The 17,042-nt window shown below is 46.7% G+C and overlaps 1 protein-coding gene across 4 annotated transcripts in view; it reads right to left on the reverse strand.

Annotated features, from left to right (window-relative positions):
• HMGXB4 (HMG-box containing 4) overlaps positions 1–16,562 on the reverse strand; it is a 21,141-nt gene extending 4,579 nt beyond the window's left edge. Inside the window, exons 1-10 of one of the 4 annotated variants that reach the window (XM_026657509.1) lie at positions 16,512–16,562; positions 9,685–9,790; positions 8,882–9,030; positions 7,092–7,170; positions 4,570–5,561; positions 3,050–3,131; positions 2,450–2,514; positions 2,033–2,138; positions 1,328–1,497; positions 456–578 (exon numbers count right to left, since the gene is read on the reverse strand). In XM_026657509.1, coding sequence (XP_026513294.1) covers positions 456–578; positions 1,328–1,497; positions 2,033–2,138; positions 2,450–2,514; positions 3,050–3,131; positions 4,570–5,561; positions 7,092–7,170; positions 8,882–9,030; positions 9,685–9,790; positions 16,512–16,523 — 1,884 coding nt within the window. In that variant the 5' untranslated portion in view covers positions 16,524–16,562. Of the gene's footprint in view, positions 1–455; positions 579–1,327; positions 1,498–2,032; positions 2,139–2,449; positions 2,515–3,049; positions 3,132–4,569; positions 5,562–7,091; positions 7,171–8,881; positions 9,031–9,684; positions 9,791–14,904; positions 15,079–16,511 lie in introns of those variants that run through there. The other 3 variants (XM_026657510.2, XM_026657512.2, XM_026657511.2) reach the window with 3 other exon arrangements.
• Positions 16,563–17,042: the final 480 nt, after the last annotated feature.

Consider the following 17,042-nt stretch of genomic DNA (forward strand, 5'->3'; position numbering starts at 1 on the left):
TATATATATATATACACACACACACACACATATATACACATATACATATATACACACACACACACCAGCTGGAGAGGGCCTTTTAATTCTTATGCAAACTTGGAGCTTATTAAGATGTCTGGCATGCACACAGTTGTTTTATTTGCTCCAGATTTACTGTTTCAGTCACTGAGAAACAGGAGCTGCAAGTACTGCAATAAATGGAATAAAGGTTACGTTCCCTTGAACGGTTAGCATCTCTGTATCTTTCACTGAAAATCTAGTGCACAATATCCTTCAGCAGATATTATCAGTTAATTCCCCAAACATACATCCTTCCCATAGTAACAGTGCACTAGCAGAACTATTTATCCATCTGTGTAGCAGCAGAGGCTCACCAGTGTCACAAAGACACGCTAGTCAGGACTCCAGCTCTCTTTCCATGGCGACTGAAATAAGAACCACAAAGAACTCACCAGAACTTGCTTAGGGCAGCCATTCAGCTCAGGTAGTTGTGTGGTCAGGCATGCTAAAGGGCCCAGGGCACAGATAATAGAATCTAGAAGTACTGACAAACTTCCTGATACAGCTACCATCCCCTGGAAGTAAGGAAGGAGAAAGGAATTGAATGGGTATAAGTAGTGGAGACTGCAATCCCATCACCACAAAAATCTCTTCTCTCAAATATACCACAAGTTCTCTCTTGGGCTTATCCACCAACCCCCCTTCTCTATTGTTTGTATCATAACAAAGCCATGTGAGATACTTCATACACATATATCACTGACCCAAACAGTTTACAACAGGATCTCAATAGGCAATGTACAAATACAGGAAAAGGGTGGGAAACAAGAGAAAACAAAGGCAGAGTACTGAAGTAAGTATATCTTAGGTTCACAATTTTTTTGATTTAAAAAATAATCATTTTTTATCATCTATTGCGATAATACTTATTTAAACCTCAACCCAGATCCAGAAATAGGAAGCATAGTGAAGAATATGGCCTCTCTGGGCTCAAGGAGCTAAGACTGTAGCTAGGCTTGCCCTAAGGTAACATAATTTTTGGAGTGGGGAATTACTTTTCCACATCCTACTGTGAAGGAAGACGTTTTCACCTTTACAATGGCAGGAGCTAGTCCCCTGTACAAAAATCCCAATTGAGACACTGGGGAAAAGCAGTTCAAATATGTTTGTTTTATTGGAGATAAAGCATGCAGGGTGAAGGACAGTGGGAGTGAGACTATACTGTTACCCATTAAACCCAATGTAGTTTAGAGTCCAGATTACACACATGCTATGTTGGGATTACATGTGAGATTCCCTGATTTGGTACTGGCTCTGTACCCACCTCTGTCTCTTGCAGCCGGTGTCCAATGAGGCTCAGAGATTCACCCAGCAACTGTAGATGTGCAGCTACATCAATGGGATCTGTATCAGGGGCTTTGGCTGGTGAGGAGGATAACACCACAGTGCTGGAGGGGGACTTCTTATGAGGTGAAAGCATACCTGCTGGGGAAGCTTAAAATAGATGGGTGGGTAAAAAAAAAAAAAAAAATCTTGTTATCTCCTCTACTGACAAGTCTGTTTGGATTGTAAGCTCTTTGGGGTTGGGGTCTCTCTCATACTTATGCAAAGCACCAACCCCACTTCTTGACACTGTATTAATAACTAATATTAATATAGAAGTGATGGGAGATTCTCTCATTAAACAGATGCTAAACTAACCATACCCTTTGTTTTTATTAACTCCAGCCTCTAGCACATACCCAAACTTCTCTCCTGTTCCTTCTTGCTTTATATAATCCATCATCAGTGTGCTGTACGAATGGTACCATCTTTATAGCTTAGGGCTGGACAGGATGCCCTTTTGAAACCTATGAACACCAATCCTCAGTCCTCTAGAGGGATCATTTTTGAGTAAGAGAATAATCAGACACCAAACTCATGGGGAAGGAGGAGGGAAAGAGCAGAAGGTGCTCTCTCTATTCCCTAATGCACAGGTAATACTCTCCCCTTTCCCCAAAGACTTGAACAAATGGGGTGTGGCTATTACCTTTCACTTTTGGGGCACCCTCTGATGAGGATGCCTTCCTCTTCACTGTTGTGGCCTCTGCTTTATTCTGCTTATGCTGCAGATATTGAGCTTTCTGCTTCCAAACCTGCACAGAACACAGAAAGAAAAGCAGGATTCAAACAATCAGGCAAACCTGCTGCCAGGATTTGGGAGATGGGGTGACTTCATGGATAGTTGACTGGCTAAACAATTCTCACAAGCAGAAACCAGACATTTTTGTTACTATGGGGCTGAGAGCACCCAATTCCCTTACTGCAGGGTGTTGCATATTTATTTGCCATACTGTAACACCCAGGGGCCCTACACTGCAAATGCAATGCTGGCAGCATGAGAGGATCCAGGCAGCTAATTTAGATAATTTATTCTACAAAAAAATATATCCAGGGGCATACGTACCAGTTTATCCTTTTCAGGCAGCTGCTTCCATACTTCTGCCAGTTTTTTGCTCAACTCCCCAAAATCTAGGAGGAAAAGGGGAGGTAACAATAAAAGGGGAAAGGTTAATAAAAAAATCAAATATAAAAATCAACCAAGAGAAGACAGTGGAAAGTCTGTATAAATACTGAAAGTTCAGGAAACTGGCCCATGCGTATGCTGTTAGTGAAGAGCCTGTACAACACTTGAACTACCCATGCTTGGAGACTGTTTCCTATAGTCTCAACCTAAATAGAACAGGTAGATGCTGGGCACATACACCTGCACTGAGGAACATGTGTATATAGGAGGCTGCACAATATACTATCAGAGACAATTCTGCAGTAAAAGGACGTTATCCAAATTCACAGTTGGGTTGAAACACCATGATATTAGATCATGGGAGCCTCTCCTTTTCACTTTGCTGCCTCTTATTTAAAGCATCCTGGCAGACTCTTTGCACTCCAGCACTAATAGTGGATGTTGGGACAAAACAAGGATATGCCCTGGTAACCAATCTGACTGGACTGTCCCAGTGACAGATGTATATGAACAGAAGAGGAGGCTAGGTTATTCTCTTACCTATCCCTGGATGCTCAGCCACAATGGTCACTCGATATTCCTTACAGAACACTTGGTAGGCAGACATGTTCTTCTTCTTTGGCTAATCACAAGGAGAAAAGAAAACATGGAAGATTTTTAATTATACTGAGACCTATTTAAATTTAAGGATAATCTGTGTTAATCCTGCAAGATCTCTGCCAATGTATTTCATTCCTGACCTGAGGCAACCCCCGCTATTCTGGTTCAGGATCAACATCCAGTTCTGCTGACACACCTCAATTTTGACATGCAGCACCACTTCTTATTCCATTCCTAGAGCAATGTCTACCACATGAGCGAGGGGTCCAATTCCTCTGCTAGAGTACACATGCTTGCACTAGCCATCATTGAATTAGTGTGAGTATAAATAGCAGCATGGCCTCGGTAGCACAGATAGCGGCAGTGGAGGCACGGCTGAGCTGCACCGAGTACACCCCAAGCTCGTGGTGTAGATGAAGCCTAGTACGTCATATAGATCTTTCAATTCAACTCAATCCTGACAAATAGTACCCTCTCTTATTCCAGTCCTAGGATTTCTACAGGAGTAAGACACTAGCAGTACAGCAACTGTGGTGGCAGAGGCAGTTGTCAATCTGTGCTCAGAGAAATCCTACATGTAATCTTAGAGCCTATTTTACTGAGTGAGGGTGTTTATGGGCTGGTTCACTTGGGTTATTCCAATCCAGCTCATTCTATGTCCAATCTGTCATCTTTCCCATCTTATACTACAACATGACATTGCTCTAATTACTGCCACACCACTCGTACTGAGTCAAAAGTTTTCCCCACTTGCAGTTTTATAGCCATGGACACCTGATGTTCTAGACTCTCAGCATAGGATGGAACTGGGAATGTGGTCCCTCTACAAGATTAATAGCTTTTTTTTCTTTCATTTAGGAGACAATGGACAAATACTTCAACTTCAGCATAGTGTTGTTTTCCCTTGCCATATTTTACCAGATCAGTGGCCACTCTGATCCAGTAGCCTGCCTGAGAATAGCCAGAATCAGATGCTTCAGAAAAAGGTGTGAGAAACCGCAAAATGGGCAATTATGGTATAACTTGTTAAAAGAAGTTTCTTACTTCTCCTTTTAGATAAAGTTAGAGGATGGTTTATGCCCTGAAGCATGGTTGTGTATATCGCACGATAACTGATGTTCTGCAAAAATGTTTCAACAGTGAAACAATTAATGTTGATACTTAATTTTTCTTCTTTAGGTTTCAGGGTTAACAACCATTTGACATGGACAGGATGACTCATGCCTCTAAGACCTACTGTTTCAGTTTTTACTTGATTCACATTTTGAAGATTATTTTCATAACAATGAGAGCTGGAAATATTTTTTTTTAAACAAAAGCTCAGCTTCTGGAACAATGGCAATGGTTCTGTGGCTAATTCTGCAGCCAAAATTCAGGGTGTCTTATCCAGTGTTACCCAATGGCACAGCCTCTTAGACATCACAATTTCTGCTACCTATTTATCTGCTACTACTCTTTACCTTTTCTTTATCCTTTTCTGCTTTCTCAGCTTTTTCCTTCTCCTTCTCTTCTTTTTTCTTTTTCTTCTCACTTTGTCCATCTGTGTGGAAAACAGGAGGTGGGGGGGGAGGCACAGGAAGGACAAATGGAGTGCTGGGTGGAGGGGGTGGCGGTGGTGTCACCATAACTTCTGCTACTGCTACAGAGGCAGAGAGTCCAGAACTCTTCTTAGACTTGGAATGCTTCTTCTCCTTGTGTTTCTCCTTGTCCTTTTTTTTCTTGCTTTTCTTTGACTTCTTCTTCTTCTTGATCTCCCGGTAGGAGTCATCTATCACCAGCTCTCCGGCCTCCAGCTCCCCACCAGATGATGAACCTGATTCCAGGGGTGGCTCCATACTTGAAAGGTCATATTCACTCCCATGACCTTCTGAGAACAGGGAGGTGTCAGGGCCAAATCCTTCGGGGACTGGCGGTGGATGTGGGTCTGGCAGTGGCTTGTGCTTCTTCCGAGCTGATTTCAGGAAGCTTTGAAGCTCATGACCCAGGAGGAATGAGCCTTGTTCATCCCGACCTGATTTCTTGGAGGATTTTTTTGCTGCTGTTGGTGGTGAAGAGTATGGAAATGACTCCTCGTCTACTGTGCTGCCCCCCTTCTCTTTAGGTGAAAGGATGAGCTTCATCTTCAAGCCATCAGGCTCACGCAGGGTCAGTGTCTCTGTGTTTACATAGAGCGGCTTCATCTTTTTGGATTTGTGGAAGCTGCCATCATCCAGTGAGAGCTCTCCACTGCTACCACTCAGTTTCTTCTTATGGTGCTCCTTTTTGCTCTCTGAATAGCCAGTGGCAGCAAAGGAAGAGAAGGATGATTTTTCAGATGTCTTTTTTGAGGGCTTGGAGCCCGTGGCAAGAGGTGAGGTGATAGCCTTAAGAAGATCCATGGCTGTGTCAGAAGAGGTTGGGCTTGAGACTGCTTTTTTCTTCTTCTTTGATGGCAACTCCAAAGGTGAAAGGTCTGAAAAAGACCAAAATAAATCAAACTGAGGTGAGACCCTATGTGACATATCTCCTCCTATGCCGGCTTGAAGAAGAGGGGTTCAGAGTCCCCCAGTATTCCTGGGGATCAGGGCTAAATGGTCACCTTTCTGGCTTAGAGAAGTCCTCTGAATCTTGTTGCAAGGAAGACTGGCACTAGGCTGGTCACAAGAAACAAGGCTACAGAGAAATAGAAGCTGTGGGCTTCTGGTTAGTTACGAGTATGAACTGTTAGGATAATTCTGAGTTCATATTAAACTCAGAGAGCCTGGTTTGACCATCCCATGACACGAATATACTGCGACTGAAAATTCAGAGGAGCCAGTATTACCTTGAGTATTATTAGTATTGTTGTTATTATTTGTACTATGGTAGCACCAAGGAGCCCCAGTCAAGGACCAGGACCCCATTGTGCTAGACACTGCATAACCAGAACAAAAACAAAGTCCCAGTCCCAAAGAGCTTACAATCGAAGAAAATCCATAGCTTGATCTTTCAGAGAGAAAAAACAAGCACAAAAGCCACATAGAGAGATGTGCAGTATTGCCAGCTTTGAGAGATCAAAAATCATGAGTCGGACCTCAAAAATCACGAGATTTTTTTTTAAAAAAGATTATATTGCGTTTTTAGGGCAGTCTCTTGATTTTAAGTATCAAAGGGGTAGCCGTGTTAGTCTGGATCTTTAAAAGCAGCAAAGAGTCCTGTGGCACCTTATAGACTAACAGACGTATAGGAGCATGAGCTTTCGTGGGTGAATACTCACTTCTTCGGATGCAGCCCACGAAAGCTCATGCTCCTATACGTCTGTTAGTCTCTTGATTTTTGCACTCCTGCCCATCCCCAGGGTATGATCATGTGATTCATGTGACAATTAGTGTTGCCCACTCTCCCACATGTACTGGATAAGGGGATTTTGGCCCCTGCTGCAGGAACTCTCATCCGCACATCTGCTCGTCTCCTACCCAGCAATTAATCCTGTCCTCCAGTCCCCATCAACACCCCATCACTTCAGCCACCCTACCCCATGTGACACCATACTCAGTTCACCCTCCCAGCACTCACCCCATCTGCTCAGAGCCTACCATCAATACAGACCACCCCCCATCGCATCAGCCCCCAACCTCCTCACTTCAGCCCCCCCCGCAGCCCCTAGGCCATAGTTAGCCCTCTCAGTCTCACCTCTGCTCCCAGCCAGCAGCTGCTGCTCTCCGGCCGCCCAGCTCTGAAGGCAGCACCACCGTCAGCAACAGCACAGAAGCAAGGGTGGCAATACCGCGATTCTCCTACAATAACCTTGAGACCCCCCCACCACAGTTCCCCTTTGGGTCAGAACCCCTACAGTTACAACACTGTGAAATTTCAGATATTTAAATATCTGAAATAATGAAATTTACAATTTTTAAAATCCTACGACCGTGAAATTGACCAAAATGGACAGTAAATTTGGTAGGGCCCTACCGATCAGCCTTCCTGCCCCATAGCATGAATCCTGCATGCTTCCTATCCTCACCTCCGTAGAAGAACTCATCAGAGGAATGCTTCCTCTTCTTCTTATGAGATTCTGTCCCCAAGAAGAAGAGGTCACTGTCCTGGAATCAGAAAAGAAAAGGAGCTGAAAAACCAGTAGGAAACAAAAACAAATTCATACTGGCTCTTGATACAGATAATTCTGGAAACCACTCGTCACTAAATACATCAGTGGTGGGCAACCTACGGCCCATCAGGGTAATCCGCTGGTGGTCCGTGAGACAGTTTGTTTACATTGACCGTCCACAGCAGGGGTGGGCAAACTTTTTGGCCCGAGGGCCACATCAGGGTTGCGAAACTGTATGGCAGGCCGGGTAGGGAAGGCCTTGCCTCCCAAAACAGCCTGGCCCCTGCCCCCTGACTGCCCCCCTCAGAACTCCCAACCCATCCCACCCCCCCCCCCCGGGAATCCTACACCTATCCAATCGCCCCTGCTCCCCATCCCCTGACCGCCCCCCTATCCAACTGCCCCCTGCTCCCTGTCCCGACTGCCCCCCGGAACTCCCTGCCCCTTATCCAACCCCCCCCCCCACTCCCTGCCCCCTTACCATGCCGCTCACAGCGGCAGGAGCTTGCAGCCACGTGGCCTGGCCGGAACCAGCCACGCCACCCAGAGCGCTGGCAGCATGGCGAGCTGAGGCTGCGGAGGAGGGGGGACAGCAGGGGAGGGGCCAGGGACTAGCCTCCCCGGCCGGGAGCTCAGGGGCTGGGCAGGACGGTCCCGCGGGCCGGATGTGGCCCGCGGGCTGTAATTTGCCCACCTCTGGTCCACAGGCACGGCCGCCTGCAGCTCCCAGTGGCCACAGTTCGCCGTTCCCGGCCAATGGGAGCTGCGGAAAGGGCCGCAGGTTGCCCACCACTGAAATACATTCTCTGTGTATTGACCATTCTGAAGTTTGGGAATTCCATTTGAGTGGTGGAAAATAAAAAAGAGTGGAAAACAATTTTTTCTACACTTGCAAAGGTCTTAACCCTCCCAATCTTAAACTAGTCACCTCTGGACAGGCAAAAGGCAGCAGAAATTTCAGCTCAAAGTGGTTACTATCAGGTTTCAGTATTAACACCTCTAGGTGATGACTAGGGCAGTTCACATCTCTCAGAGCTACCACTTCAGGCTGCCTGCAGAATCAGGAGGATAACGGTGCATCACTTTATGTTCTGTTCATATTCTGTAGATTATCTATGCAACCATAAGGTCTAGAATTTTTTTTTTTATATGAAAGTTTACAATTCCTGCTCCCCCATGTCTCTGAGGGCTGGGGGAGGCCTGAGGCCACAAATCACAGATAATAAATGGGCCTACCTCTCAGAATTAATCAATACCACTTTTTGAAGGACTGTATGCGGCCAATGAGTGATGTGAAGCACTCCCTTTGTTTTCCATAGTCCGTCACTTGCCATTTTTACAAAAGGAAAACAGCAAATTCACCCATCCCAATCCCAGCAGAAGATTTTAAGTCAGCGTTTCTCAAACTGGGGTTCCGCGGGCGCCGCTGATCAACTCCTCCCTCTCCCTCCCAGCGCCTCCTGCATGCTGGGGAACAACTGTTTCCCAGCATGCAGGAAGCGCTGGGAGGGAGGGGGAGGAGCAGGGACGGGGCGCACTCGGGGGAGGGGGCGGAAAGAGACGGGGAAGCGGAGGGGCAGGGGTGGAGTGAAGGTGGGGCCCAGGGCTAAGTCAGGGTTTGGGGGTCTGTGAAAATTTTTAAATCAAAATGGGGGTCCTCGGGTTGCTAAAGTTTGAGAACTGCTGTTTTAAGTGCATTTTCTCACCTTCAACCTTTTCTTTGAGGTCTTTCTGACCTGAGCTGCTATTTCCTCCTCTTCCCGCAGCAGATCCTTGTAAGAGCGTTTTTTCTCTCGCTGGGTTCTACCTGCTGCCAGCCCCACGTCGTCAATGCTTCGGTCACCCTCTAAGCACTCTAGCATTTGTGAGTGTGGTGAGAAAGGGAAGGATTGAGATACCCAATTAAGGAACAATGGAAGCAACTTCATTCCGCATAAAATGCAACACAATCACACAGGCCAAAGTTGAAGCAGACTGATGTACAAAAAACAAAAAAAGAATACTGGGGACTAGAAATTAGTGTGCTGTGCTGCCCCAACTGCAGGGAAAAGGCACAGTGCCGTACAGTACCCTACAAGAGATCAAGGTTCAATTCCTAGTCTTGGTTGCTTTCTCCCCAGAGACAGAAGGAGCTGGGGATGCTGCTGAGACTAAAACCAGGGTCTAGAGATTACTATGTTGTTGTGAAGGAGATTTAAATTCTATTCCCATTCCTGTTCTATGGAGTTGACAGGGACAATAAATGCTGCAAGGGCAGAGTTCAGTAATGAAGGTGTTAGCAGTCTGAAATGCCACCTGTGAAACCCATTTTCTAGTCCCAGTATCTCACTTCCTGACGCCGCGAGAGACTTGGAATGCTGCAGAAACCCAGCCTGATGCCCTAGGGCTTTGCATTCTGTACTGCCATGCAGGAGACCGGCTTCCTTTCCCACTCTCAACTCCACGGGCTTGCAGGGGCTGTAGAGGGTACCCTTTTTGAACACCCTCTCAGATTATGAAGCAGTCATACCTTCTTTTTTCTTGGAGTCATCATAAGCCATGGCGGTCCTGCAGGAGCCTGAGAATGTGTTGCCACGTCTGGGCTCCTTCCCCCGTTCCCGTCTACAGGACAAGGTCTAAGAAACAGAGAATGAGAATAACCCTCCCATAAAGTGGAATCATAATGGAGAAAAGGGAACTTCCCATTGGGAACTGAATGGAGACTCACAGGAAGAAAGTGGCAGAGGGAAAGCAAGGAAGTGTGCCTCCTTGTCTGCTCATGCTCACGCTTAAGGGATGGGAGGATTGGTAGAGAAAGATCAAACTTCAGCGTAGTTTGCTTTAGCTGATTCACATGTTAAAAGTTTGGAGGGGTTGCTTGATTTTACAGGGAGATATCAAGGATCTCCTCTTCCTCGTGAAACCTCAAATTGGTAACATCATGTCATTTATTTCAATAAAATGTAAAATGAGTGATCAAATGGCTTGTTTTAGCTTCCATGTTGACACAAACAATTAAAAACAGAGTTGGTGTTATGATCCTTTCTTGTCAGCATTGTTGCAAAGAGTGGGGTCTTTAGAGACAAATGCTAAACCCCTGAATGAAGCATTTGGGGTGGAGCGAGAGAAGACCCCAGCTGGATACCAGTCCTGTGCAATGTCCAATGACCTTAGATCTACTACATTAATTGGAGATTTTGGGGCAGAGGTGTGCATCTTTTCTGAAATTCTTGCATTCCCCCACCCTGCTACTTTAGCAATTCTGATGGCCAATTTGGGAGAGGAAGTAGAAGGAAAAAAGCACTCCCTTTTCCTAGGGATTCTGCAGCACTCCCAGCCTCTGGCAGCTCAGGAAGTTCCATGTCTCTCCTGACTGAGTCATTCTATTTTAGGGATCCTTGTGCAGGTAAGAGGTTGCACCTTTTGTCATTGTGGAATAGCTGGATTCAGATTATCTCACAGGAAACAACTTGTGTTCTTCAGTCAGAGACCAGTTTCTTGGCAGAAGTGCAACTTTTAAAACCAAGTAATCCTTCCAGGGATTATCCAGTTCTCACCTGGCTGAAGTTACTTTTTTTTCCATCTGTGAATAAGAGACCAAGCAGCCGGTTTTCTGACTGGCTGAGACACAAACGTGACACCATACTGGCGTTAAGGGTTTAAACTCTTTGGGGTAGGGAACTTGTTTTGTGTGTTTTGTAAAGCTCTCCATATACCTACAGGCTTTAGAAACAATTGGTTGACACTATAATATAAATATGTATTCATGCTTTACTGGTTTCTAAAAAAACAAAAAGAAACCCACGACCACTCTACATCCATCACTACCACCCCAACTAAGTAGGAAACATTTTTGTTACAATTCGCATGGAGTAGAGATTAATCTGCATTCATTTTAATATTTTAGGAAAATCATTCACCTCAGAAATTTAAAAAAACCCCAATATTACTAAAATGTGACAATGCCATTGGCAGACATGGCATAAGAACTTAAGAACGGCCATACTGGGTCAGACCAAAGGTCCATCTAGCCCAGTATCCTATCTTCCAAAATTGGCCAATGCCAGGTGCCCCAGAGGGAATGAACAGATCAAGTGATCCTTTCCTTGTCGCTCATTCCCAGCTTCTAGCAAACAGAGGCTAGGGACACCATCCCTGCCCATCCTGGTGATCAGCCATTGATGGAACTATCCTCCACAATTTATCTAGTTCTTTCTTGAACCCTGTTATAGTCTTGGTCTTCACAACATCCTCTGGTAAATAGTTCCACAGGTTGACTGTGCATTGTGTGAAGAAATACTTCCTTTTGTTTGTTTTAAACCTGATGCCTATTAATTTCATTTGGTGACCCCTAGTTCTTGTGTTATGAGGAGGAGTAAACAACACATCCTTATTTACTTTCTCCACACTGGTCATGATTTTATAGACCTCAATCAGATCCCCCCTTAGTCGTCTTTTCCAAGCTGAATAGTCCCAGTCTTATTAATCTTTCCTCATACAGAAGCCGTTCCATACCCCAATCATTTTTGTTGCCCTTTTCTGGACCTTTTCTAATTCCAATATATCTTTTTTGAGATGGGGTGACCAGATCTGCATGCAATATTCAAGATGTGGGAGTACCATGGATTTATATAGAGGCAATATGATATTTTTTGTCTTATTATCTATCCCTTTCCTAATGATGCCCAACATGCTCCGTTCACTTTTTTGACTGCCACTGCACACTGAGTGGATGTTTTCAGAGAACTATCCACAATGACTCCAAGATCCCTTTCTTGAGTTGTAACAGCTAATTCAGACCTCATCATTTTATACGTATAATTGGGATTGTTTTACAATGTGCATTACTTTGCATTTATCAACATTGAATTTCATCTGCCATTTTGTTGCCCATTCACCTAGTTTTGAGAGATCCTTTTGTAGCTCTTCGCAGTCTGCCTGGGACTTAACTATCTTGAGTAGTTTTGGATCACCTGCAAATTTCTCCACCTCACTGTTTACCCCTTTTTCCAGATCATTTATGAATATGTTGACTAGGATTGGTCCCAGTACAGACCCCTGGGGAACACCACTATTTACCTCTCTCCATTCTGAAAACCAATAATTTATTCCTACCCTTTGTTTTCTATCTTTTAACCAGTTACCAATCCATGAGAGGACCTTCCCTCTTATCCCATGACAGCTTACTTTGCTTAAGAGTCATTGGTAAGGGACCTTGTCAAAGGCTTTCTGAAAATCTAAGTACACTATATCCACTGGATTCCCCTTGTCCACATGCTTGTTGATCCCCTCAAAGAATTCTAGATTGGTGAGGCATGATTTCCCTTTACAAAAAACATGTTGACTCTTCCCCAACAAATTATGTTCATCTATGTGTCTGACAATTTTGTTCTTAGTTTCAACCAGTTTGCCCGGTACTGAAGTCAGGCTTACTGGCCTGTAATTGCTGGGATCACCTCTGGAGCCCTTTTTAAAAACTGGCATCACATTAGCTATCCTCCAGTCACTTAGTATAGAAGCTGATTTAAATGACAGGTTACAGACTATAGTTAGTAGTTCTGCAATTTCACATTTGAGTTCCTTTAGAACTCGAGTGAATGCCATCTGGTCCCGGTGACTTATTACTGTTTAGTTTATCAATTTGTTCCAAAACCTCCTCTGATGACACCTCACTCAGGGACAGTTCCTCAGATTTGTCACCTAAAAAGAATGGCTGAAGTTCGGGAATCTCCCTCACATTCTCAGCTGTGAAGACCAATGCAAAGAATTAATGTTGTTTCTCTGCAATGGCCTTATCATCCTTAAGTGCTCCTTTAGCATCTCGATCACCCAGTGGCCCCACTGGTTGTTTAGCAGGCTTCCTGCTTCTGATGTACTTTTTTGTTGCTGTTATTGTCGTCTTTGGCTAGCTGGTCTTCAAATTCTTTTTTGGCCTTCTTAATTTTATTTTTATACTTCATTTGCCAGAGTTTATGCTCCTTTCTATTTTCCTCACTAGGATTTAACTTCCACTTTTTAAAGGATGCCTTTTTGCCTCTCACTGCTTCTTTTACTTTGTTGTTTAGCCACGGTACCACTTTTTTGGTTCTCTTACTATGCTTTTTAATGTGGGGTATACATTTAAGTTGAGCTTCTATTATGATGTCTTTAAAAAGTTTCCATGCAGCTTGCAGGGATTTCACTTTTTGCGCTGTACCTTTTAATTTATGTTTCACTCACTTCCTCATTTTTGTGCAGTCCCCCTTTCTGAAATTAAATGCTAGTGTTGGGCTGCTCTGGTGTTTTCCCCACCACAGCGATGTTACATTTAATTATATTATGGTCACTATTACCAAGCGGTCCAGTTATACTCACCTCTTGGACCAAACCCTGTGCTTCACTTAGGCCTAAATCAAGAATTGCGTCTCCTCTTGTGGATTCCAGGACTAGCAGCTCCAAGAAGTAGTCATTTAAGGTGTCAAGAAACTTTATCTCTGCATCCCGTTCTGAGGTGACATGTACTCAGTTAATATGGGGATGGCTAAAATCCCCATTAGTATTGAGTTTTTTATTTTAATAGCCTCTCTAATCTCCCTGAGCATTTCACAGTCACTATCACCATCCTGGTCAGGTGGTGGGTAATATATCCCTACTGCTATGTTCTTGGCATTTCACACACACAATTTATTTAACACCACAGCACAGCCCTTTACAGAAAAATAAAAATAAGACAGATCCCTCCCCCGCAATGAGCTTACAATGTTAAGGGCCACATCTTGCAAACACTACAAGGCACAACGTTTATTTCTGTGATCTGTTCCATTGACTTCAATGGGACCACTTACGATAGTAGGCACTATACTTGATCGTAAATGTTTATAGGATCAACACCTAACAGATACAGATCATCAAGAGACAACAGAGATGGTGGGGTGTGATGGGAAAGATGAGGGTAACACCAAGAGGAAACAGATTTGTGTATGGTTATGCGCATACCTTATTAGTCCCATTAAAAAAATTAGGGAAAGGAAGAGACAAGATTAGAGGTTAGAAGACAAGATCCCTGCCCAGAAGGGCTCACAAACTAAGCCCCTGATCCTGCAAAACATGTGCTTAACTTTATGTACAAGCAGTCCTATGGACTTCGATGGGACACGCACATGTAGCGCTGAAGGTGTGGGGGGCCTTGGGTCCCTATTCTCCAAACCTTTCTCATGCGAAGAGTCCAACTGAAGCCCACCTGTGTGACTGAGGACCTCTTATGCACCTAACGGCTGCAGCATTAGGCCCTCACTCAGACAACACAATGAATTCACAGCAGCCCACGGGGGCGGAGGGGAAAGGTGTAAGGAATGATGAGGACAACAGAAGCCTCCAGGGCAGCACCCTGCCCTAGGCAGAGCCCAGTGCCTTCTCTCCCTTCCTGCGCAACAGTGTGTGCTGTGCCCCTGTGGCTGTGCTCCAAGGCGCAGGGAGGCGATTGCCTTGCAGGATTGTTGCCATTAGCACTGTTTCAGTGGCCGCGTGCAGAGACCCAGCCCCGTCACCGCAGCAGCGCCCCCTGCAGTTCCGTGGGGCAACACAGTAACACCGCGCGCGCGCGCGCCCTGCCGGCAACCCTCGCACCTGCCCCCAGCGCTGTCCGAGCGGCGCCCACTGCGCATGCGCACTGCCCTTCCCTCCGGGGCTTCGCGAGCCCCCTTGCTTTCCCGCCTCCTCGATTTGAACCAGCCCGGCCGCTTCACCGCCCCTAGCCCGCGTCTCCTCTCACCCCGGCGGGCTCCAGCCTCGCTCCAGCCCGCGGCTCTGCCCCTGGAGCAGGCCTCGGGGTCCCCCGCGGCGGCGGCCCAGGCCGGAGGCGGGAGCAGCCTGCCGCGCCGCGGCCCCGCTCAGGGAGAGGGGGCTCCGCGGAGGCTTCACTCTGGTCCGCCGCTTCCCGCCTCGCCTCCGCCGGTGCCTGCGGCCGCCATCTTCGAATGGGAAAAGAGACGCCCGCCCTGCGCCCAGGGAGAGCCAGCCGAGCGCCGAGCGCCTCCAACGCAGGAGGCAGGCAGGGCACTCGGCCTGTAGCGGAACGCCGAGCCGATCGATCGCCAGGCCCGCTGCTAGAATCTTCGGGCCCAGTATAACAGATGGCGGAGCGCAGCTGGGGCCTCGTCTTGTGCGCCCCCGCCCCGGGCTGGTGCGTCACCTAGTGTACGTGCACCCCCCCCCCCCAACACACCCACCCCTAGCTCCTGTCCAGGGCTGGTGCTTCACCTGATGTACTTACACTCCCCACCAGCTCCTGGTTCATCATTGAGATCAGGGGTCTCAACCTTTTTCTTTCTGAGCCCCCCCATGCTATAAAAACTTCATGGCCCAGCTGTGCCACAACAACTGTTTTTCTGCATATAAAAGGCAGGGCCAGCATTGGGAGGTAGCAAGCTGGGCAATTGCCTGGGGCCCCACGCCCCAGTGGGTCCCCCTGTGAAGCTAAGTGCTTCAGACCTGGGTGGCGGGGCTTGGAACCCCAGGCTTCAGCCCCATGCGGTGGGGCTTTGGCTTTCTGCCCTGGGCCACAGCAAGTCTACTGTTGGCCCTGCTTGGTGGACCCCCTGAAACCTGTGCAGGGCCTGCCACTGGGCCGGACCCCTGGTTGAGAGCCACTGACCTAGTGTACATGCACTTCCCATATCTCCTAGTCCATTAGCTAGTGTACACACACCCTGTCCCCAACAGCTCCTGGTCCATCACCTAGTGTACACACACTGCTGCCCCCTCCCAATCGCCTGGTCCATTCTCTAGTGTACACACCTCTCCCACCCCCAGGTCCTGGTCCATTAGTGTGTGTGTGTGTGTGTGTATATATACACCTCTCTCTCACACACACACACACACAGAGCCACCTTCTGGTTCATCACCCAGTGTACATGCACCACCTCAGCGCTGTTCACTGTAATACACCTCCTTTTCTCCAAACTCAAGACTGCAAGGACATGGCCTCCACCCACCTCTCATCCCTCTTTTGAGGCAGAGTTGTTCCTGTGTGCAGTGCAGATTAGTTGCTGGCCAGGTAGGGCTCCTGCTACATTAATACTGCCTTAGGATGCTGATCAGAAGCCAACACTACTTAAAAATGGTTCTAATCACAGCAGAGAGGCGGTCCCACACACAGGTCCTCCAGGATTCCATCAATACTGGTGCATGATGGAGCTGGGACTCTCCCCCGCCCTTAGAAAGCTACAAGCACTTGACGGAGCTTCACATTCAAAACTTCTGCATGAGAGAGCATGATACTAGTCATCTCCTACTCAAAACACTTGTCCTAGCAGGAAAAGCATACCCTCCCCGGCTCTCCTACCAGAGCCCCATATAGGAATTTTCTCTAATTCTTACCTCCACCCTCATTTTCTCTAAGTAGTCTGCTGCAGCCTTCCTTTATATAGCTTCCAGCCGGCAGTCACATGATGATACTTACTCAGAGGCCTTCTTGATCATGTGCTCTGTCCAGAGACTACAATTCCCAGCAACCCTTGGGCTTAAAGAGGCTATGTCCTATATAGACATGCTGGATGCACCTACACTTAGGGCTGGTCTACACTAGGGGAGGGGGGTCGATGTAAGATACGCAACTTCAGCTACGGGAATAGCGTAGCTGAAGTTGACGTATCTTATTTTGACTTACCTCGGGTCCTCACGGCGTGGGATCGACAGCCGCGGCTCCCCCGTTGACTCTGCTACCGCCGCTTACCCTGGTGGAGTTTCAGAATCAACGGGAGTGTGTTCGGGGATCGATATATCGCGTCTAGACGAGAAGCGATATATCGATCCCCGATAGATCGATTACTACCCGCCGATTTGGTGGGTAGTCTGGACGTACCCTTTCAGACCAGAACTGTGTTAGTCACCCCTTCACTTTTAGGTTCT

This window comes from Terrapene carolina, unplaced genomic scaffold (genome assembly GCF_002925995.2).
Source record: "Terrapene carolina triunguis isolate 2854851 unplaced genomic scaffold, T_m_triunguis-2.0 Scaffold247, whole genome shotgun sequence".
Classification (NCBI taxonomy): domain Eukaryota; kingdom Metazoa; phylum Chordata; order Testudines; family Emydidae; genus Terrapene; species Terrapene triunguis.